The sequence below is a fragment of the Athene cunicularia genome (genome assembly GCF_003259725.1).
Source record: "Athene cunicularia isolate RWA chromosome 7 unlocalized genomic scaffold, athCun1 chr7_part1, whole genome shotgun sequence".
Classification (NCBI taxonomy): Eukaryota; Metazoa; Chordata; class Aves; order Strigiformes; family Strigidae; genus Athene; species Athene cunicularia.
Genome location: NW_020799107.1, coordinates 19,316,246 through 19,339,621, shown reverse-complemented (window position 1 = coordinate 19,339,621; position 23,376 = coordinate 19,316,246). Strand labels below are relative to the sequence as shown.

The window sequence follows — 23,376 nt, the reverse complement described above, 5'->3', positions numbered from 1 at the left end:
GTTTAAGAAGCCTGTATGTACCTAAAACAAACTGTCACATTAGATACAGATGACAGACCTGACAGGGATAGATGGTTTCAGCTGACACATTAATACAACAAAGGTTGAGTAAGTGAAGAAAGGTGATTTAAACCAAAATTCTGAAGTACTTTTGAGTCTGTTGAAGCTTAATGTTAGTCCAACTGAGCTAAAAGTAGAGTTATGTGATTGCTCCATCTGGTGCCAGACTTATTTCCTAGCAGCAGTATTTGAATTGTGGATTGAACATGCCAGACTAGGAATGGTATATGGCTAAAATAAATATGGGAAACAGATCTTTTTGTAAAAGACAGTGAGAAGAAAGGAGGCTGGCTGGGGATGTGTTATGGACCACATCTCTACAGAGGTAGCAAGGAGATCTGTAAACAATGACGAGTTGCTAAAAAATTAATGCTAATACTTTAAAAATTCTTAAATCCAAGATTATAGTGCTTTAAAAACTCAAGTATAATTTTGGTTTCCTGATATTTATATTAAAAGTGTTAGCTAAACCTGATTGTTTTGGCAAGTCTTCTAATGTCAAGATGTAAAATTTTGTAAAGGATATCAAATATAAATAAAGCTGTCTATTCAAAATTAAGCTGTGTAGAGGTAAAGCTCATACCAACCCAAAGGGAATGACATGACTTTCTCTTTTCTTGCATGTTTCCCCAATTGTTTTGAATATTGTGGGATCAAAATCCCTGTCTGTTATCTAGCTGCATGATGTTTGTATTAAACAGGAATGGAGTCTGCATCATTTGATCCTTCACTCACTATTTTCATAGTGCTGCAGCTTTGCTGATCAAAAGAGCTCTTCCTATTTAAACTGCCCTGAGAAGAGATCCACATGTCATCTTTTGGCTAGCCCCAGCAGTGTTAGATACCAAGAAGGATGTCAGGAATATGAAAGGAACAACTTTTCTTTGCAGGAACGAAGTAACAGTATAGGACTGTAGTCTAATACCATTTCTGACTGCATTTAAATAGATGCATTTATCCTTTTAAAGATGCAAAAGTACAATTTCCCCTTGAAACGTGCTATTGCAATAACTCCCAATGGTTATAATTGGAATTATATGCACAGACTGAGAAGAAAGTAGAGCAGTACACTAATTTTCTCTTGAGTATTGTGATTTCTTGCTCTAATTTTGTTCCACATATTAATTTCATTTATCTTCTACAAAAAAGCACCTTTGATTACCTCACATACTCTCTCTTTGCTAATCTCTCTCCCTTGGGCTACTTCTAATATTCCAAATTTTGGAACTGATTCAAAAAGCTGACTTAATCTGAATACAGCACTGAGACTATGCTGATTTTATTGGTATCTGTTTATGAATAATGTGAGACACAGCACTAAAAGCTATCTTGAATATTACTTCAGCAGCACAGAGAGGGAGACAGAGTTTCTGATGTTTGTACTTGTATATGTGTAATTTCTCTTCCTCTGGGGACACTACGAGGACTTTGTATTCCGGGGGTGATCTACCACAGCACCACTTTATCCAGTGTCTGAGAAGGATGGGGATGGCAGTGTAACAGCTGCATCTGACTGGTCTCTGCTTCTTATGCCAGAGGCTGAAGGAAACCCTAGTTGTCCTGAAATATGAAATGCATAAAGACTGCACCTGTGTCCCTTCTCGTGGCAGTGTTCCGATGCTTCACATGGAAACAGTATTTCTGAATCAAACCCCAGTCCCATACTGACAGTGTTTGGTCTTTCAAATACTATGTGAAGTAATTTACTTTTAAAATACTGGTTGGCCCCTCTTATAAATGAATTTGATTAATACATGTCTTGGCTTTCCTAAAATGTGACGTTGGGTATTTTCTGTTTGTCTTCATGTCAATTTATGTTAGGTTCTGGTGAAGCCCGCAACATTTCTTTCAGTCCCTGAGTTGTCTTGGAGGGGAATGGCCTCCACATTAATTATTTAGCTTTATATTTAATTGGATCTTACTGGGACTATTAATGCCAGGTCATGAACGTGGCTCAGATTAGGGTGCAGATCAAGATGCGTGTGAGGTCTCTCCAGCTAAAGACCTCTTGGGATAAGAGATGTATAATGGATAATTTCAATGAAGCGTTCACAAGATGTAGCTTCGGCTGTTGCCCCAGATTCACTCCAGGGCCATCCCTGCTCTTGTTGTGAGGTGGAAGCAACACCTGGATTTTGGGTGTATTTGCCCAGTTTGATGCTCCTCTGTGACTTCTTTTACTTTTAACCAGGACTTTGTTCACTCCCTAAAAGATTTTGGCATCTTTAGCTGATAAATAATACAGGAAACATCTGGAAATACTTTCTGGTAGACAGGAGACTGTTTCTTTCCGATTTGAATCTTGATTGTGTGATCTATATGTTAATGGGACCTTAGGGTGAAAACTGTAACATGTTGCACATGAGACATTAGTCATTAAATGTTAAATCCATTCATAAGGTGAAATCAGTACAGAATGCACATTTCTGTGTGTGCCTAAATATCCTTTCTCTCAACTATAAATAACCTACAACGCCAAAATTAGGTTCAAAGTGAAATCTGTGTTTAGTATTTAACCCTGAAATGTTATTTGTGATTTGAGTGGGGAATAGAATATATGTCACTGATACTTTACCTTGGAAAAGTAGTTGGTCTCCAACCTTCTAGGTTGATTTGATGCTTGTTTAACTTTGTGAGGTGTTTGTTCATTGTTCTAGATTAGTTTAGGATAGCATCAGGCATCTCTTTTGTGATCTAAGCGAAATAAGATTTCATTACGCAGGCAACTGTGTTATATCTGAATTCTGATTTAGTGCCAGAGCCATTTGCAAGAAAACAATTTTCTAAATATTACCAAAAACTATGCAAACTAGTACTGACAGATGGCTGTAAGATAGACATTAAAATGGTCCACTTTAACAGTTTATATTGGATTTGGTTGCTGTTGTTGTGTTTAGATTAATAAAAGGAAAGCAAATGACAAAATTCTTGCATTTTGAAATGTAGACAATACTGGTGCATGATGAAATCAAACATACATTATATACTCTATTACTCCATGTCGATCTTTGTTACAGAGTAAACTCTAGACTGATACTGAGGAAATAAATACAAATGAACACATTGCTAGGCAAATATCTTGAGCTTATATGTAGCAATTGCATGATGAAGCTGTATATCTTTTCCTATTGTCCCTGTGAAAGTCAACATCTCTGCCTTAAAACTCCAACGTTTTTATTCTGTTTTGTTCTTTCAGTTTACTCTTGAGAGTCATGGTTGTAGTTCATTTTCTGTTATTTTCAGCAGAAGGGCAACTTCTGCTTAAATCTGAAAACAAAAATACATCTCAGAGTAATAGAAGGAAAATTACGTGTAGTGGACCCTGTTCTTCTTCTTCCTGAGATTATAATACAGCAACTATGAGCTATGAATTTGTGATTTCCAGAATTGCTAATTATGGACAAATAAGATGTCTTCCTTTCTTCTACTGTTTTATCTTAATGATTCTGTTATGAAATATTAATTAATACTGTTATGATTATTGATAAAAAGTATTACTAGGAAAATAATACTATATTCTTAACAAGATTTTGAATGTGATTTGTTGCATTTATAAATTGATTCTGCATATTATAGCTATGTTTCTAGGAAAAAATTAAGTCAAATAATGAAAACTAGTTTTCTGGTTTTGAGGAACATTTTTATTTTTAAAAAATTATTCAACAGACAATAATAGTAGAAACTGTATAATTGAAATACCTAAGATTATAGTATAGTGACCAGAAAGTCTGTCAGCAAATCAGGGGGGGAAAAAATCCCTGTGAATAGTTTTTAGGTTGTAATCTAATATACTTTTTCCAGGTTGATCTACACTTCATGAAAAAGATCCCACCTGGAGCTGAAGCATCAAACATCTTAGTTGGTGAACTAGAGTTCCTGGACCGTGCGGTTGTGGCTTTTGTTAGGTTATCTCCTGCAGTACTGCTTACAGGATTAGCAGAAGTTCCGATTCCAACAAGGTACAGTTGGATTTATTTATCTTCATGTATTTTGAGTACCTTGTGGAGACAGGGTGATGTGACCTTCAACTTTGTAATTTATTGATTCTTTTTTTAACAAAGACATCTCTTAGAGACATCTTTCCACTCATCCTTTAAATAACGTATGGATCTATTCAGAATCAGATCGTTTGTGTGTGGAGATAATAATTCTTTACAGATGTAGAATTGATAACTTGTTAGGTTACAGCATGCAGTTTATCCTATACAAACTGGTAGTACTTCAGATTAAATACTAAGGTGAAGTATTCATTTTGTTAGAGTATTTCATCTGGAATTGAAGGTACTGCATAATTGTGTCCAGAAGAAAAAAAAATGAAGAAGGAATTAAGTAAAGGGAAAAAACAAACTGTGTGATTTGATTGACCTAGGGATAGTGAATGGAGGAAGAATGTGCCATAAATATCACACTCCTCTAAAAGTTCCTTTGTAGATACTTGTGTGGTAGTGGATGTGACTTCTAACCATAAAGTGTGATTAGATTAATTTTTTCTAAGTTGAAACTTTTTCTGATGAAGTACTTTGGTTCTGAGAACAGGTTACGAGGATTTTTTTAAAAAATGTATAAAAGAGACTTTATAGCGAAATAGAAAGCATTTAAATAGCTCTGCAGATATGTTGTTTCCTGCTGGGATTGATTCATATCGAAACTCCAAAGTGATCCTCCCATATCTGAGTTAACTGAAGTAACTATTATTGCAGTCTCTCACTTTTTTTTTTTTTTTAATTTGTGCATATGTTTGTACACATATTCTGTCCCTCTTTCCCCTTCCCTCTTTTGGTTTCTGTAAAAGTAGAATTCCGACAGAAGGCAGTAGTGTATTCCAGTTGTTTGTGACGCTCAGGAAGGAGCATTATGCTATGAAATACAATACTGAGACTCAGATCCTTGCTCCTAGTCAGATAAACAGTATAAAATTTTAAGTTGTAGTTGTAGGTACTTTGGATATGACTTTTTTTGTCTTCTCTTATTTTTGCATGTGTGTAAGGAACACTGAGAGACTGAGCTGGCTTTGAAAAAAACTTCTAAAGCCTTTCCTTGTAACCTCTCCCAACTTCCCGTAGAAAAGTTCACCAAACAGTTTTTTTTTATTTTTTGGCCAAAAGAAAATTAAATAATTAAAATTCAAATAATAAGGAATTTTTGCAAAATGTTTATTTTATAAAAAATTTAATAGTGTTAGTAAAAAAATTGTCTTTTGCATTTTAGCAAAATTGAGAACTTCGGTTATTTAATTTGAACCTATCCTCTGCATTTTATAGAACCTTACTAGCCCCAGGCCTAAAGTAGAGGCTGTCTAGAGCCTTGATGGGAGTAAGTGATTTGAAAATTATTTTTCTGTGGGGTGATTTAATTTCCCCAATATTGCAGTAATACTACTACCATAAAATACTTGATTCTGTTGAATTAGCAGAATTAAATAAATTAATGTTAATGTGTTCTGCACATAGATTTTAATAGCATATATTTATTATGTAAGATAAGGTTTGTTATGCAAGGAGGTTTTGATAGTCTCAATCAAGTCTGACTGTGAAGCTTATAATATATTTTTGGAAGTTATTTTCACATTTTTTCTAACCAGAGCTTCATGTTTAAATGCATGTGTGAGGATCTTGAAGGAGATTATATATAATATTCATCTTAGAGGTTCTTCTAGTCCAATTTTTAAATAAGTATTTCTGTAGTATGTATAGTTACTTTCAACCATCTATCTCTCACAGTTTTTTAATGTGTCTCTTGTTTGCAGGTTTTTGTTTATTCTTCTTGGTCCACTGGGTAAAGGACAACAATACCATGAGATTGGAAGATCAATTGCAACACTAATGACAGATGAGGTATTTTTACAATGGCTTGGTTTTAGTCATTTTTTACTGACTGAAGAGGTGTGATAGGGAATCTCCAGTGTGGAATCATCCAGATGAAATGCAGCTGACTATTCTGATGATGCACAAATAGCGTTCTAGTTCATTTCATGATCCTGTAACAGCCCAGATTATGCTGCCATAAGGAGATAACAAAATAAGAAACAATATTCAGAAGCAAGGATATCTTCACTGCAAAGATTCCATTTTACACAGTTACTTTCCAGTAGAATTAATTGTGTTTTAAACTGTAAAATCTCTAGAACATTTAGCACCCATAAGGATGTTTTTCCATAGCAGCTGGAGCTTCTATGAAAACTATGTACCAGAAACTCTAGTCAGCTGAAGCTGAGATTGTTTAGTGGGAACTGCATGAAGTGCATTCTATTGCAGAGAAAAGGGGTCATTGTGATAAATGTTATGAGAATATTCCTTTCCCCATCTATTTTTCCTTCCTTCCTTCACATTTCACAGGTGTTCCATGATGTTGCTTACAAGGCAAAAGACCGCAATGATTTGGTATCTGGAATTGATGAGTTTCTTGATCAGGTTACAGTTCTTCCTCCTGGAGAGTGGGATCCAACGATACGAATAGAACCACCTAAAAATGTTCCCTCTCAGGTTTGTACACTGTAAAATTCAGACACTTTTAAATATTGTGATGAATTTTTCATAGGTAGAATTAAGTCTCATTAATTTAGCATTTAGCAGAGTCACTATATAGACATTTTGCATGCTTTTTTTTTTTTTTTTATATTTACTTTTGTCTCGCAAGCATACAGTGTAGTGGTGACATTTCACATGGTTCAATACGAGTTCTCTCCTGAATAAAGACAGATAGTTGTATGTAAAGATCTTAAATTCGGGGGTAATTGGTCATGAGCATATTTGATTATTCCAAACAGCCATGGTTTGCTTTTGTTCTAAGCTTATTGAGAGAACTGATCAAAACAGCCTGTCTTGCTACTCTTTAAAATGTCATCTGATACAAGATTTTCTGTGATAAATTCTTTAAATTTCTTAGACTAAAATTCCTTTTGCTATTTCCTGTTATAGAATTTCTCAACAGTTTATGAAGAGGTTTTGTTGATGAATCTTTCAATAAAAGTTACATGTTTAGTCTTTCAACTTTCTAAGCCTGTTTCCTCTCCTAAAATTATGTTTTGGTTGCTAAGACCCATGAGAAGTACCTTTTCCTTCTGGTAGGAGAAGCGTAAGATCCCAGGAGTGCCAAATGGAACTGCAGCCCATGGGGACGCAGAGCAACCTGGAGGACACTCTGGACCAGAACTGCAACGCACTGGAAAGTTAGTGAAAACATAGGCAAAGTCTTAAGAGTTCTAAGTGAGGCACTTCCAAAGGAATCATAATAGTCTGGTTCTCTCTCAAATGGTTGGTTTAGTATATGATTTTTTTCAGGCTTTTTTCCTGATTTGCGTACCGCATAGATTAAAAGAACAATGCAAGTTAATTTGCAGAGAGGGGGAGAGGGCAAGACAATTTGGGTTTTCACATTGTATTTATTGCGAGCTCCTTTCTTTATTATTTATACAGGTCAAACCTCTATTAAACTTGATTAATGTACATGAGGTTATGATTACCAAGGTGGTTGCAATATTCACATATCAGAAGGAAGAGTTTGCCCCAAGAAATATTTATGTTGTCCCGTCTAATATAGTGTAGTGTAACTGCATCAGCTGTCAGCAGTTGCCTTAGTGCAGTGTAGTTGTACCTTGCTGCCTCTTTATGTGGAGATATCATTCCTGCCTGCGGAAGACTAAAGATTCAGCTGCTGTGTTGGTGTACACAGCAGCGCAAAGGAGATGATGGTCAGTCTGGCTGTAAGCTGTTCTCTCACTGATGCATGTGGTAATTGACAGCTTGAAGGATCATTCTGACATTTAGAAGATGGTGGCACTTTGTCTTCCTCTTTACCCCAGCAACATCTGATACATTGGGTGCCTGTGAGAAAAAGAACATTGCAGGGATATTTATTTTGACTGTATGGTATATTGTAAGGGAGCGTCTGTTCCTAAATATTTGATTATGTTTAGCATAGTGTAAATGACAAAAGATGACAGTTCTTGTCCTTGGAAAATTGTGGCCTAGATTTAGTTCTATCATCAAGTGTGTTGAGGAACAGATTCTCAAATAAAGAATGTGCAGCTCTAAATGCAGACGTTTGGGCAAATGGGCACTATGGTAGCAGTCTGATTAAACAAATGCAAATCATTATTTCACCTAATAAATAATAGGGTTTTATGCATGGGAGCTAACAACTGTTCAGAAGCTTTGGGTATGAATAATTGGATGAAGATTTTATAAAAGAAACATGCAAATTAGTTTGTTTTAAAAACACAATTTCATGATTAAAGTTATCAAGACAGGGTTCCCAGAAACTTTTTTCTGGGAAGAATGAATGATAAGAGTATGTATTATTTCATCAGGGAACAATAACTTCTCTGCAGTGTATTTAAAGCAATACTGTGGAAGAAAGTTTGTCATGCCTTCTTCATTAATTTGATCTCTTCTACCTTTTTTTAGATTTTTTGGAGGATTGATTTTGGATATAAAAAGAAAAGCTCCCTTCTTCTGGAGTGACTTCAGAGATGCTCTCAGTTTGCAGTGTCTGGCATCATTTTTGTTTCTCTACTGTGCTTGCATGTCTCCTGTCATCACATTTGGTGGTCTGCTGGGAGAAGCAACTGAAGGTCGTATAGTATGTGTTAAATCTGAACTTTTAAAACAAACTTACATTCCTAGGTTTGTGGTTAGTATTTTCTTACTGTTGCATGAATCACCTTTAAGTATTGGTGTTTCAGTCTTTAGAAAGCTACAGCCTAAGACATTGCAAAAAGAACTTGTTTGAAAATTTATGGACACTTCTCTCTGTATTATATTCAGAGTGCAATAGAATCACTGTTTGGAGCATCCATGACTGGAATTGCCTACTCTCTCTTTGGTGGACAGCCTCTCACTATACTTGGCAGCACAGGACCAGTTTTAGTGTTTGAGAAGATCTTATTCAAATTTTGCAAGTAAGTGAAGATCATGATATGCACCATCCCTCAGCTGTTGTTAGGTAAAAGTGGAGACACTGATCCCAAAGTTCCAACATCTGCGTATAGATCAACAGTTTGTTTTGGAGTACACTGCTTAGGCTTTCAGAGTCTGAAAATTATGCAGTGACGGAGACAAGTGAATTGGTGGTAATGCAGAAAGATTGATGTTGTTTTTTTTTGTGTTGTTTTTTTTCTTTTTTTTTTTTAAAAAAAACACTTTTGAAGGGAATGCAAGCTTCAGGGTGTTTGTAGGTTCTTTTTCTTATTGTATCATTCTCTACTCTGAAACAATACATTTAATTCTGTGTTTTATCTAATCCCTAACTCATGCAAAAAGTGTTACCTCTCAGCCAGGAAGTAAGCGCAGTGGCAGGGTGACATCTTTCAGTAGTCACTAATATAGACCCTGCCCTTCCTCCACTCCAACAGAGAAGGGATGAAGCATCATGCCAGAACATCATATCCCCACATTTATGTTAATGCGCTATATGTGACATACTTCTGCCACAGTGTAGGCAAAACTTAGTCTGCATCTTGGTGGCCATCATGCTTCTCTGTGATCCTCTTTGCTTGTCTGCCTCATTGCTGTGATGATTCTGCCCCAAGATGTCCTGAACAACATAGGGTTGGAGACCCCGCTTAGCACCCCAAAAGTTCTTTTATCACCTTCAAGTAGACCTTTCAGTTCTCTGTGATAATATCACCCAATGTATTTGGAGCTCTATTATCTTATGCAATAAGCATACAGGATTTTGATGAAAATGTGTTTCATTTTTTTCTTTTCTTTCAGAGAGTATGGGTTGTCGTACCTTTCTCTGAGAGCTAGCATTGGACTGTGGACTGCAATCCTGTGCATCATCCTTGTTGCTACTGATGCAAGCTCCCTTGTCTGCTACATTACCCGATTTACTGAAGAAGCTTTTGCTTCTCTTATCTGCATCATTTTCATTTATGAGGCCTTAGAGAAGCTGTTTCATCTCAGTGAGACATACCCAATCAACATGCATAATGATTTGGATCTGCTGACAAAGTACTCGTAAGTAAGATTTCTTCTATTAATACTGGGATTTTTTTTCATAGGTTATGTTTTGTCTGTGAGGAATGCAAACCAGTGCACAGCAGGAAAGGTTTGCAATAGTTGCAAACTTAACAAGTGGAAGCTATTGGTTTAGGCGCGATGCTGACATATGGAAGGAGTAGTTACTGGAGGTATGTGTACAAGCAGTACACATTTACTTAAGGTAAGTAAAAAATATCTTGACTTGGAGCTTGAAAAAGCTTACGCACATGCAACTTGGAAGTCCTAGAATAAAAAAATAGGACTTGGAGGGACCTCAGCTTTAGGTCTCTATTCACATTTTTATTTAAAGAGGTGTAACTCAATGATCTCTTACTATAACCTTGTCCTGATGCTTTATAATATTTTATTGGTTGTTCAGACAACGTTTTTATATCATGTTTATCTGTTTGGGTTTTTTTTTCAAAATTGAAATATTGACCTATCTAAGAAGGATATAATTTGATGTACCTCCTTTATTTTAACCTCTCTGGCAGTTAAGGTTCAAGCTCCAAGAACTGAAATGGATTTGGAATTGTTAGATTCTTCTCAGCAGTGATTGATTTTGTCATAATCAATTTGTTCTTAATAACAAGATTTTAAATCTTTACTTCATTGTGGAGTTTTAACAGGTAGTATTCTACTTGGGGAATAAGAAAGTGGGTGGCTTTAATCAGTATAGTTTCATTTAGAAGTAGAAACTCATAGACTTGTTTCTGTGATATGAGACCAAAAATGATCTTCTAGTAAAGGACAATATCCTAGTCTGTCCTGAGGCCAGTTAAACCTGATCACTTCAGCAGATAAAATGTAATCAAAAAGCATTTTCAGAGAAGATCTCCCTCCGGAAATGTGTTTATTCCTTTGCTGAACCCATGTGAACCCTTTACATGAGCAGGGTGGGGCCTAAAAGGAACAATGCTTGAACAGTGCCACATCTTCTGTTCACTGGAAAAACAGGAGTGCCTCAACCAAATGTCTCATTTGCATTTTAAGCTGGGAAAAACAAAACACAGTAACAGAGAAAACATTTGAGCTTTGTATATGCTATCACTAAAAAACCAGTTAGCAAATTCTGAATCTGAATGAACATTATATACCTTAATACACAGAATAAGTGAAATTATAGAAACTCTAGTTCTGCTGTGACATACTAGTTCCTTATGCTGAAAAAAATACTATTTCTCTCTAATAGTTTATTCAATAGGCAAAGGAATATTAATTTGAAGAGAAAGCAATAAACATCAAGAGTAGACCATACATGCAGTTGAGGTTATATCCTGATCTTAGTCAACTTAACTTTTATGAAGTGGGTATTTTGCTCTAAAGAGCCTCATATAGCACAGTGTTTGTGGATTTTTTTTCCTTTACCACTTCAGAGTAGTTGTCTCAAAGAGAATGTGAAGTTCTGAAATATTTTATGATGTTCTGATATGTTTTGAAAAACAGGTGTTGAAATACTATACAAAGACAATTATTTAGAAACCATTAGCAGGAGGATCTGTAATGTTAAAATAGATGATGAAAAGCATAAACACAAATAGAAATGCGGATTCCTGGGTAGTTAGCTTTATTCGTGGTTAGGTGAATCCGATGGTATTGCTTGAGATTTCAAGAGATATAAAATTAAGTCTTGCTTGTATAGGAGTAGGTGATAGGTATCTCTGTATTTTATGAAAGTGTTTTATCCTTGTAGTCCTTATGTTTACAAAGAAATGGTTTTGGTTTAGTTTAAAATTCCATTCACTAATCAGAATAACAGATTAATTTTTGAAGGGTGGTGTTTACTCACTGCCTGCCTTTGGTAACTGTCTTCACTGAATGTGGAATATGCAGAGCACGCAGAATGGTAAAAGAACAGCAGTTGTCATCCTCTGATTTACAGCTATTGACCTGTCGTCCTACAGTGTTGGAACACCAGCACAACAGTTCTAGATTTTCCAGACACAATTCATGAAGGACAAGTACCTTCCACGTGTTTGGATGAAAGATTTGACCGCTGCCTGGTGGTTTCAAACATATATATAACTATAAAAATTATTTGATAGAATAGCTTTGTAGTTATTTATGGGGTCATAATTTCATACCTATATTCTCATTTATTCTTTCACTCTGTGTAGATAGTACAAATAAATTGACTTTTAAACTCTTGCATTACATTTCTCTTTCAGCATTTACTTGCAACAGTGTTCTACCTGCAACAATATCCTGCTTATTATAGATATCATGTCCATGGCAACTGACCCTGTTGATACCAAAATGACTAGCTGTAAACATAGGCGTAAGCAGCATAGCTCTTATGTGATGTGGCCTGTATTTAAAACTGATTGTTGGAGATGCTGGTATGCTTATTGATTATTTTGTAAGACCACATCTACCAATTCCAAGGATCTGTGGTCTGAACACAGCAGAGCGGTAATTTCAGCCTCTTCTGTTCTCTCCTCTCCCTCTCCTTCATCTGGGTATTTCTTAGTTTTTCAGAACTGGCCCTGCGAGACTGGGAGAGCAGAAAGATGTGCTCCGTTGGAGTAACTCTGTATGAGCTGCCCAAATGACCAGTGTGTTCACAGCAGGGTTCGTGCAGCCTGAGCTCCATGGGTTTGCTGTGCAGATAAGCAGATATTACACTGTCCAGATACAGTGGCCATTTGCCCAGAACATGATGGTATTGCAATTATTGTCCCCACAGGATCATCTCAATACAAGAGATTTCAAATAAGCCTCAGTCCCTGCTCATGTGTGTACATTTCACTTACGGAAAGATCAGAAATTAGAAGATGAATAAGCATAAAATCTTACTTGAAAAAAAAAAATCTCATTTTTGTGTACTTGAAGTTGGGGAATATCTCTTTCACAAGGAATTAGAAGCTTTTTCTGCAGCATCTGACTACAGTCCTTCTACTTGCAGTTTAAATGGGTAACAAACTTAAGCTGAAACTGGTCCTGTCCTTAAAGGACCAGCATACTCTGTTACAGAAGCTAATTAGTATCTGCTGTTTTGCTAATTAAAACAGCTGTTTGCATTTTCCTCTTTTGGGAGTTTAAAGACAAGTTTTTAATTGTTAGTAAAGCCTTGGCAGTTCTTTAATTAGCAATGGGTGAACTTCAAAAGGTTGAGCAACTCATTTCTCTTTGAATGCTCAGCCAAAGCTTATGTAAAACTTGATCTTGAATCTGCAATTCTATGCTAGAAAATTCAGGTTATACTGTAAAATTTCTGTGTTTTCTGTATTCTGCCTGTTATCCACTGAAAAAGTTGATGATAAATAGGTCAGGATATTGTATATATTTGAAGCTTTCCGTAAAGGCTGTGACCCAGCTCTCCTCTCTTCTCCCATGGGCTTTGTGAGGATGATCTGATGTCCACAGGTAGTCTGTCTACATCCCAGTACTGTTGCCTTTGCCCTGGTGAAGATGTGAATTTGACCCAGAAAAGGTCATTGCCATGCTGTTAGTACTGTCCTTTGGAGTACTTGAAAGACAAAGAAAATAGTAATTCAAAATGATTGGTATTTCAACCAGATTGGAACCATATTTCAAGTGAGAAAGAAACTCATTCTGTATTTTGGGTGGGTTTGAATTCTGTCATAAACAGTCTCTGTTGCAGGGGTTTGATGTAAAAGACTGTACTGCATGTATCTCCTCTTCTATTTAAGAGTATAGGAGTCATTACTAGTATCTGCCATAACAAACCTTAGAAGACTATTGAAAGAACATTCAGAACAGTTTGGATGGTTTTTTCTTTTTAAAATCAGGCAGACCCAAATATTTTAAAATCAGCTGAAATCCTCCTAAAAGATTTCTTAAAAATTCGTATTTACCTTTTGACCATTTCAGGTAGAAGACATGAGTTTGAGTTTGTTTCAGAATTCTATTTCAAAAAGGCAAAAATATATTTTGCTTCATAATCTAATTAATATAGAACAAGTCCTAATGCACTTTTTCTTAATTTTCTTTATTATACTTGTTTGTTATGCTGTTGAAATATTGGCCCTAATTGTCAGGTGATCTACTTGCAGGCAAATCCATTCAGCATTCACTTTTTCTTAAAACATCATCTTTATGATATGGATGATAAAGAATAAGGCATTTAAGAGCTAAATCAAAGGAAGGACAAAGACAACCTAATTTTCAGTGTGCTACTGTGCTGCAAATTTTTTCTTTATAAACTGCATTGTTTTGAAGGAATTTAAATACAGTAGCTTCATTGTTTATTAAATAAAATACACATAGTTTTTGATCTGGGCTTTTCTTTTTTCTTTTTCTTTTTTTTTTTTTCTTCACTGTGACCTTTTTGTATTTGTCATGCCATTAGCATTTGTAGGTTGGCATAGCAACTCTCTTATTTCTGCACTCTCCTCCTCCTTCTTTTTCCTACCCCTGTAGCAAATATATCTCCAGTTAGTGATTCCTGTCTGGAACACTGATGCACATCAGTTTTAATGTATATTAAATATTAGGATATAATTTTTGCTAGGAAAGAAGAACCCTACAACTGGGTGGATTAAAAACAGATTCTCAAAAGGAAAACAAAATAAGCATTGTGGATGAAAGGAACGTGATTTAGAAAGCAATCCAGTATTCTTTAAAATACAAGCATTTTAAGGTAGCTATCTTAGAATACAGAAGACCAGTTATTTCTCAGTGTGAGCTTACTTAGATCTTGGGACTTTATATACCTTTTGGTTTTTATTAATTCTTTTTTTCAGAGTGGTGAATTCATGTTGTTTTTAATAATTCTTTACCAGAAGTTACTCAATTATTAACAGATTACATTGAATAATTTTAAAGTGATTTCTTGGCATAGTAATATGCATATTGCAATCTGTCTTGGTATTGACATGCACTTAAGCATTAGGAGTAGAAAATCCCACTCTGATGTAATTAAGGAGCCAAGATCATGTCAATCTCAATATCTTTTGCAGTCTATAGAAACCATTCCTTCTAGAAGGCATTGTGAAGATTAGTTTTGTGCATACCACTGTTTGCACAAGCAAGTTTTAATTCTTTCATTATCTATATAACTTAATCTAAGTACATTGTGATTGGCTGAAAATTTTATTGTGTTATACCCTGTATTCCTTAAGTTGCAGGAGGAATGAGAAGAGTCAGTGATGATAAGCACAACATTTCTCATTAGGATCCCAGGTATGTAATTGAATTCCAGTTCAGTCAGTTTTACCTCTGTGCCCTGCAAGATCATGGTGTTGGATCCTCTTGGAAACTGTGCTAGGACACATAGAAAATAAGGAGACAATTGGTGACAGCCAATGTGGCTTCGCTAAGGGAAAAACATGCCTGGCAAATTTGGTGGCCTTCTATGACAGGGCTATAGTGTTGGTGGATAAGGGAAAACTGATGTCAGCTGATGTCATCTACATGGACTTGTGCAAGGCATTTGACACTGTCTCACATGACATCCTTTTCTTTAAATTGGAGAGACATGGATTTGATGAAAGGACCACTTGGTGGATAAGGAATGGGCTGGATAGTAGAACTCAAAGAGTTGGAGCCAACAGCTCAATGTCCAAGTGGAGAGCAGTGACGAGTGGCGTTCCTCAGGGGTCAGTGTTGGGGCCAGCACTGTTTTAATGTTTTTGTTGGTGACATGGTCAGTGGGGTTGAGCGCACCCTCAGCATGTTTGCTGATGACACCAAGCTGTGTGGTGCACTTAACACACTGGAGGGAAGGGAGATGCCATCCAGAGGGACCTGGACAGGTTTGAGAGGTGGGTCCATGCAAACCTCATGGAATTTAACAAGGCCAAGTGCAAGGTCCTGCACATGGATCAAGACAATCCCAAGCACAAATACAGGCTGGGAGAAGAGTGGATGGAGAGCAGTCCTGTGGAGAGTAGTCATGGATAGAAAACTGACTGTGAGCCAGCAATGTGCTCTCGCAGACCAAAAAGCCAACCATATGCTGGGCTGCATCAAGAAAAGTTTGACCAGCAGGATGAGGGAGGGAATTCTACCCCTCTACTGCACCCTTGTGAGTCTCCACCTAGAGCACTGTGTCCAGCTCTGGACCCCAAGCATAAGAAAGATGTGGACCTGCTTGACTGAGTCCAGAGGAGGCCATGAAGATGATCAGGGGGCTGCAGCACCTCCCTGATGAGGGACAGGCTGAGAGGGTTGGGGTTGTTCAGCCTGGAGAAGGCTCCTGGGAGACCTTATAGCGGCCTTCCAGTACTTAAAGGGGGCTACAGGAAAGGTGGGGAGGCACTCTTCTTCAGGGAGTGTAGGGATAGGATGTGGGCTAATGATTTTAAACTGACAGAGGGAAGATTTAGATGAGAGATAAGGAAGAAATTATTTCCTGTGAGGGTGGTGAGGCACTGACAGAGGTTGCCCAGAGAAGCTGTGGCTGCCCCCTCCCTGGCAGTGTTCAGTGAGCAACCTGGGCTAGTGGAAGGTGTCCCTGCCCGTGGCAGGGGGTTGGAACTAGATGATCTTTAAGGTCCCTTCCAACCCAAACGATTCTATGGTGATTGATTTTCTTTCCCCCTTCTTTATAGTTTTTTTTTCCCATTCTTTACATTTTTCTTCCTACAATTAACTGTGCCATATCCTTTGTGTCTGTCTCTGAGGATGTCCCTCTTGTTCCAGGAACCATGCAACTGCCATCATTGAGTTTAACTTCTGATTCCCTTTTACTTCTTGATAAACCTTGGAATCCAGAAATAATTTTTCTTTATTCCATTTATTTTAGGACTTCCCTATGTCTGCTGAACCCAGCTGACTAATTTTTCTCTTTATCCCTCTTTTCAACTCAGGTGGTGCTACTTTACTTCATTCTTTCCTACTACTCATCCCTTCCACTTTGGAAACAGATCTCCATGTTAAGCAATTCTCCACATCATTCAGTTTGTAGTTGATAGCTGGTCTACACAATGCCTTCAACATCTAGAAAGTCTTAAATAAAATCCTTGGGTATTTTGTTACAGTACAGTTATGTGTATTGATGAACTACACCTGAGCATTTGAAACTTAAGCTGACCATATATCATTATAGTATATTTCAGTATATTATTTCTGAACTAGCATTATACTGAATCTCTTCTCCTCAGGTGTATGTTTTTTTAACTTTGGAAGTGGAGTGAAGTGACATTCTAGAACTATTTCTCAGTGAAAGCTTTCAGATGTATTGTCAATATGCCACATAATTACACTATTTTTCTGCACATTAACTTCTATGTATGGCAGTTACATAATGTAGTACTGCCAAGAATACATGGACTGCATATTGCACCAGCCAGCTAATAAAGACCAATCTTGTTGAGTGACAGTCAAGGTTAACAAAACTACAGTGTGATTATAAATCTGTTTTCTGGACTTTCCCCTTGACAGAACAATGTGCTGCTCCTGATGTGCTATCCAAAGAAACGTGATTTTCTCATATTTCTTCACTCTAATATTAGCTTCCCCATCTTTATCTTTCTGTGTGTGTGTGTGTGTGTGTGTGTGAAATTGCTTTGCTACTGAGTGCATTGTCTAAGTACTTTTAGAGGCTTTTCCTCCTCAACTTCACCAGCTAAACTATGTAGACTTCCAACTTTAGAGAATGTATGTGGATGCCTACTGATCTTCGTGATTGTCAGAGATGGGCTACTTAACTTAATGACTCAATAGTCTAATTCAGGATGGCAGATCTCATGAATAAATGAAGAAAAAATCTTGTCTTGCCGTGACAGCTGGGCTTTGAAAGCATTTCGTGATACTGAGAATAGAACTTAACTGACAAGTCTATTTCCCTTCACTATTAATTATTTTGTTTCCAGTCTCTTCTCCATGGAGACTTCGATTTTGTGGTTATGAATGTTGACATGATAGAGAATATGGCAAATAGAATGCCAGGGATATACAGGTGTTGTAGGTGTGGGACAGCAGAGGAGTTGTTGTCTATGATATTGTTGTTCCCTTCCCATAGCAGTTGTTCAGCAAACAGAAGGACTCTGTGAGTGCCCATAATTCACATGAAGATGGTGTATTTGGAGACAACCTAAACATGCATAACATTGTGCTGTTGATGTACTTTCCTTCAACCTTGTAAATGCAACATAAAGAATACTTATGCATATAGTCTAATACCTTTTAAAACAAGATTAGTGATGCTACCTTCCATTTCATACCACCTTCCTATGCTGTCTCTGTTATGTGATCAGTGCACAGCACATTTGTAGAGCATACTCTGTGTCTTAGGGCAAAAACTTCCTACTCATATACCAAATATGTGCTCTGATATTCAGTGAGACATATTGTTTAAACAAGCACATTTTGTAACTTATTTGTCATACTTGCCTGTTGTTTTTTTAATAATATAAATATTCATATTGAACAAATCTCATTATCTTAAGTGAGACAGAAAGAGTTTTGCCTTTCTAGGAAGGGGAAATGATATGTTGGCTAATCATGAAGAAGCTGCAGTTGCATCCTTCATAGATCAGATCCTTAGCTAGTGTGAATAGGTGTAGCTTGCAATATGTACATGCTGGAAAAACAGGAGCTCCAAAACAGTGCCTTAAGAATTGGTTAAAATCATCAACAGTAAGCACCTCCTAGTCTTGAAAACAACATACTGAAAAATGGCAACTGCCTAGGGATGAATGACCATGAGGCTTTCAAATGATCTGCATCATTTAAGTGTGTTTTACTCACAAAAACATTGGGCAAGGCTTTTGTTCAAAGCTCTTGTGCTGGCTGTAATGGCATCAGAATGGACTAGCACCATGCTGCATTTTAAGTCTGTGTGGGAGGAGAGCATGCATGAGAGGTTAAAGAGAAGAAAATGGTGAAGAACAAGCCTGAAGAATTGGGGGTAACAGGTGAAATTAGAGGGTTTCCCTCACCAGACCCAAGTTAATTTAAATTGAACAAATAAGCCTAGGAATAAGTGTCTTGTTTTGCAGTAAACAACGTTACAGTCAAGGTGAAGGTGTTTTTAGTACAGAACTTTAAAGCCTGACGAGTTGTTGAGCAACAATGATGTTTGTCTTTTATTGCTGATCTACAGAGGAGGGGGAAATACTCCCCAACTTTACATATAAAATAACACGTTTCTAATTTACTAACTCATATTTCCTTTCCCATTGTCCAAGAGGGATCATATGGCCATTTTTTTTGGTGCTATTAAGGATAGTAATAACTATTCCTGTTGCGGAACAAAGAATACCGCTAGTTGTCTGAGATGTCCTGAAGGTTGCAGTTGTCAAATCCTAACTGTTCTTTGAAAACAGGACAAGTTGTAGGAAATGTTGCACACAGTGAGGTTATGATGACTGCCTTAAGTTAATGAAATTTATAAAATTGAGACTTAGGAAATAAAATCAGGAAGAGGAGAAAAGCTGGGGAGGTTGGGAGGACAAAGAAGGGAAGGGGGGTGCCATCAATGACCTATACAGCCTATACTGTTAGGTTAGTGCTGAAGATTTAGCTGAAATCTTGATCCTTCTGTAGAAGGGAGAGAGGGACAGGCTCCAGAGGATACCAGTTTGTCAGCCAGTGCTAATATTTTATTTTTTATGATCTACCTTTGTTCCCCATCCTTATTTGCCAGAGATTTCTTGAGCACCTTGAAAGATGTAAAGGCAATGAAAACTCCTTTCTTGGGTTATTTTTCTAGCTAGCAGGTTCAGGCCATTATTTTTCTGTTACTTTCTTTTTCAGTCAGTTCTGAATTTATGACAGTTCTCCTGGAGTTTCCTAAAGGCTGTCTGGTCTGAAATGGTTTATTGGTCTACCTTAGATTTATAAGCCATTTTGTAACAGGCTGTATTAGATGTTTAAATACCCTAGAAGAAAACAGTCTGCGCTGATTTCTGCCTAGTTGCAAAATACAGACATTTTCAATACAGAAGGGAGTGATGTGTGACTGGGTATCTAGTGCCTTTTTAGGTCTCTTAGCCTCCAGCTGCTGTGAAAATAAAGGCATGAGTCACCATAGACCCTCTTGCATGTGTGCCAACCCATCATGGATGTCACAGATACCGTGGGGTATATAGGCACCTGTGTTTAGACATCTGAATTGCTCCCAGGAGAGCAGAACGTCTTGCAGTAGCCAAAAGTGTAAAGACACAAAAAGAATTGTTCTGTCATCAGTGTGATGAAATGGGTACATTGAGATTGTCAGCAGAGATTTTTTTTTTTCCACTGTAGTGACACCTATGCTTTTGCCACCACAACCAGTGTCAGTTTCTTCCCTGACTATATTCTACCCATGAAAAAAGTAATTTCTTCCTAGCCATAATGAAAGACAATAAAAAGAATCATTCTGTATCTTTTAACATAGGGAAGATGATTGCTGACTCCTTATCACTAAAAGACATAGGAGTAGGTTGCTAGTTTGTTACTGTATTTGGAGCTGACAATGTTGCTTAGAAAATATAGATGTGTGTATAGTCTCTTGCTCATTGGTAACAGCAAAAACTCCATGTAGATCTCTTGTAGTGCTCAGCACTTTAAACAGCCTTACAAGAACTTAAAGAGTATTTGAACTTCCAAGAGGCAATACATTTTTACTTATTCCAGACTTCTGAGTAATATTTTATCAAGAAAATAGAAAGATGTGTTAGTGGTTAACATTCAGTGTATTTTACTTTTTCTCCTGAGAGCTGACCTCTCAGTAAAAAATGACAATGAAAGAGACTAAAATTTTTTAAAGATTATAAAGTGGAAAACCTTATTTCACTAATGTGAGTTTCTCTTTGCAGGTCAGTTGCGTTGGGAAGTAGTCATCATTGAAGCAGTTACATCTGTTACGAAATGTCACATTTTGGTAGACCATTTTTTATGTTCTGGCACTGAATGGTACTCCCATTTGTGTTTTCTGGGCTGGACAGGGAGTATCTTACTATCTCACATTTCTATAATGTTAAGCAAGTAGTGTGATGCTGAAAGGCAGTTATACCATGATACAATCTCACATCAAAATGTCAGTGCTGCCAAAAGACACATAATATTGAAAACAATGAAATGCTATATATCTATATCTATATCTATATATATAGATATATATAGATATCGAAACACTGAGGATATTTTTTGAATTAGCTTTTCAGTAGAAAGTAGAATCTGATCTTTACAGTTAGGGCCTAATTCTGCACCCATTCAGTGACAAAAGCTGGGTGCAGGGTGATTTTGGTCTGCATGGGTGGAGTTTGCTGATGAACAATCTGCCATTGGTAAATGCCTGTGGGACATGGTAAAGGCCAGACTGGAATGCTGTGAAGGAGGAAAGTGGTTTTAATATAGAAATAAACAGGGTGATGATCTCATCTGAAGGTAAATTAGTTGAGCTGTATTAAACTGTAGCATCAATTGTCATGTTCTAAGGAAATAGAAATTTTGGCTCCTCTAACTTTTAAATGTAATTTTGCAGTTTGCAGCAAGTGTAGCTGTACCATGTAGTGTTGGTGACATGCACAGTCTTCCCTTCTAGTGAGAAAGTGACTGTGATTGAACAGCCCACGTCACCATGGCCTACTGTACTCAAACCCCAATGGGCCATCGCCCAGCGTCTGGCCAGTCTGCGATCGGCGATGGACGTCAGGGGGCAGGGAGCTCCTGTGCTCACAGGAAACAGCAGTAACCTGAAATAGCCACCTCTGTATTGTTGCATGAACATCAAATACTCCCTTGCGATAACATAGACATACTGTTTGTTGACTTTATTATGCTACCGTAGCTCACTAGTAGTGATGTGCTTCATTTAACCCATTTGGTAATATTTTAAACTATGCATTGAACACGCATTCATTCTGCACTTGGGGCCTGATCCAAAGCATGTTGAATATATTTGAAAGATCCACTTTACTTCAAGGACTTTTGGCTCAGGCCCTCTATTTCTCTGAATGCTGTTGCTTTTTTTTTTTTTTTTCCTTTTTGTTCATGGGCTGTAAGGGTTTTTTTCTTTCTTTCATAAATAGCTGCATTTAAAATAGAAGTAAAGAGTTGCACAAAGACAAGCTGCATCTCTCTCTATGTATGTATTAAATGCAGCTGTTGTCACATGTATAGTATTGTAATCGAAATATAGCGGCACTATTCTGTTCTCATAATGTAGATGGTAGAATTTCTTATATAGAAAATACTACATATCTAGATGAGCATTTTCATTTTGTTGAAAGATAAATAGCCACAGAGAAAATAGATGGTGTAGGTAAGTGGATAAACTAATACTCTTCTAGAACTGGAATGCAAATGTATACTTAGTGGCTCTCCATTCTATAGTCAGATGTTATCCTGTCCCCAGCTACTCCTGAAAACTTTATCTGAAAGGAGAGTACAGAGTTTATTTACAGCCATCATAAGCACATTAAAATACTAGCAGGATAGATAGTACTATAGATTTTTAAAGTAGGATTAATTTAAAGAGAACTACAAAGCACACTTGACATCTTGGAACCTACAGAGTATCCTGCATATTTTGAAGGCTTTGTCAAAGAAAAAGCCTCCCACAGTTGCTTCAGAGGCTTGAAAGACTTAATTTTGATTTTAAATTGCCTATTTGCAGTATTGTCCTCCCACACTGCCTCGCCATGTTTTGTATGTTAAAATACACAATTTAAAATGAAAAGCATGCTTTTAAAGCAGCTGTGGGGAAGGGGAAGACAATGGACCCAGAATTTCACAGAGCCTTTGGTGCTGGTGATCCTGCAGCCCTGAGAGTTTGACCGGGCGGTTTGGCAGTTTTGCACACAAAGGCATTCTGGTAAAGAGAAAGAAAGAGGATACAGACAGTTTGCATGTGAGAAGTGGATCAGCCTGGAAGTATGCGTAGCATCTAATCCCCATGTAGGGAAGTGTTAGGTATAAGGGGGTGGAACAGGACTGGTGTATTCTCTGTATTACAAACTCTGCTCGGAAGTATTAATAGAATAGGAGGAAAATGGGTGGAAAAACTTACTGTGCACAGAGGTTTAAATATGCCACGTTACGTACTGTACATGCACATGCACCTCACAGCAAATTGTACTCTAGTAATAGCACTAGCTGCTGAACTACAAACTATTTCAAAGCATGCGTTTACTGAATTCATTTGAGCTAAAATTATCTGGCAAAGCAGAGCACAATTGATTGTTGGGATTAATACCTGATGTATCTTTTATTATTAAGGAAAAAAAAAATATCTTTTGTCTTTTCAGATGCAATTGTGTGGAACCAGAACATCCTAGCAATAAAACCATACAATACTGGCAGGACTACAATATATCTGCATCTGATGTGCCATGGGGGAACCTAACTGTGTCAGTAAGTGAAATATTGGAACTTAATAAAGGCATCACCATAAATAATTTTGTCTCTCCTGCTGAAGCAAGTATATTGAAAAAATTATCAT

The 23,376-nt window shown here is 37.0% G+C and overlaps 1 protein-coding gene across 9 annotated transcripts in view; it reads left to right on the top strand.

Moving 5' to 3' along the window:
- The window catches only part of SLC4A10 (solute carrier family 4 member 10), a 120,982-nt gene that overhangs the window by 74,256 nt on the left and 23,350 nt on the right, over positions 1–23,376 (top strand). For all 9 annotated transcript variants that reach the window (XR_003398790.1, XR_003398788.1, XR_003398787.1 and 6 more), the window contains 8 exons: positions 3,862–4,019; positions 5,807–5,894; positions 6,396–6,542; positions 7,128–7,228; positions 8,466–8,640; positions 8,826–8,959; positions 9,774–10,019; positions 23,183–23,288. Coding sequence is in view for 6 of the 9 variants with exons in the window: in XM_026852582.1 (XP_026708383.1) it covers positions 3,862–4,019; positions 5,807–5,894; positions 6,396–6,542; positions 7,128–7,228; positions 8,466–8,640; positions 8,826–8,959; positions 9,774–10,019; positions 23,183–23,288 (1,155 nt within the window). In the remaining 3 variants the exon portion in view is untranslated. The remainder of the gene's footprint in view (positions 1–3,861; positions 4,020–5,806; positions 5,895–6,395; positions 6,543–7,127; positions 7,229–8,465; positions 8,641–8,825; positions 8,960–9,773; positions 10,020–23,182; positions 23,289–23,376) is intronic.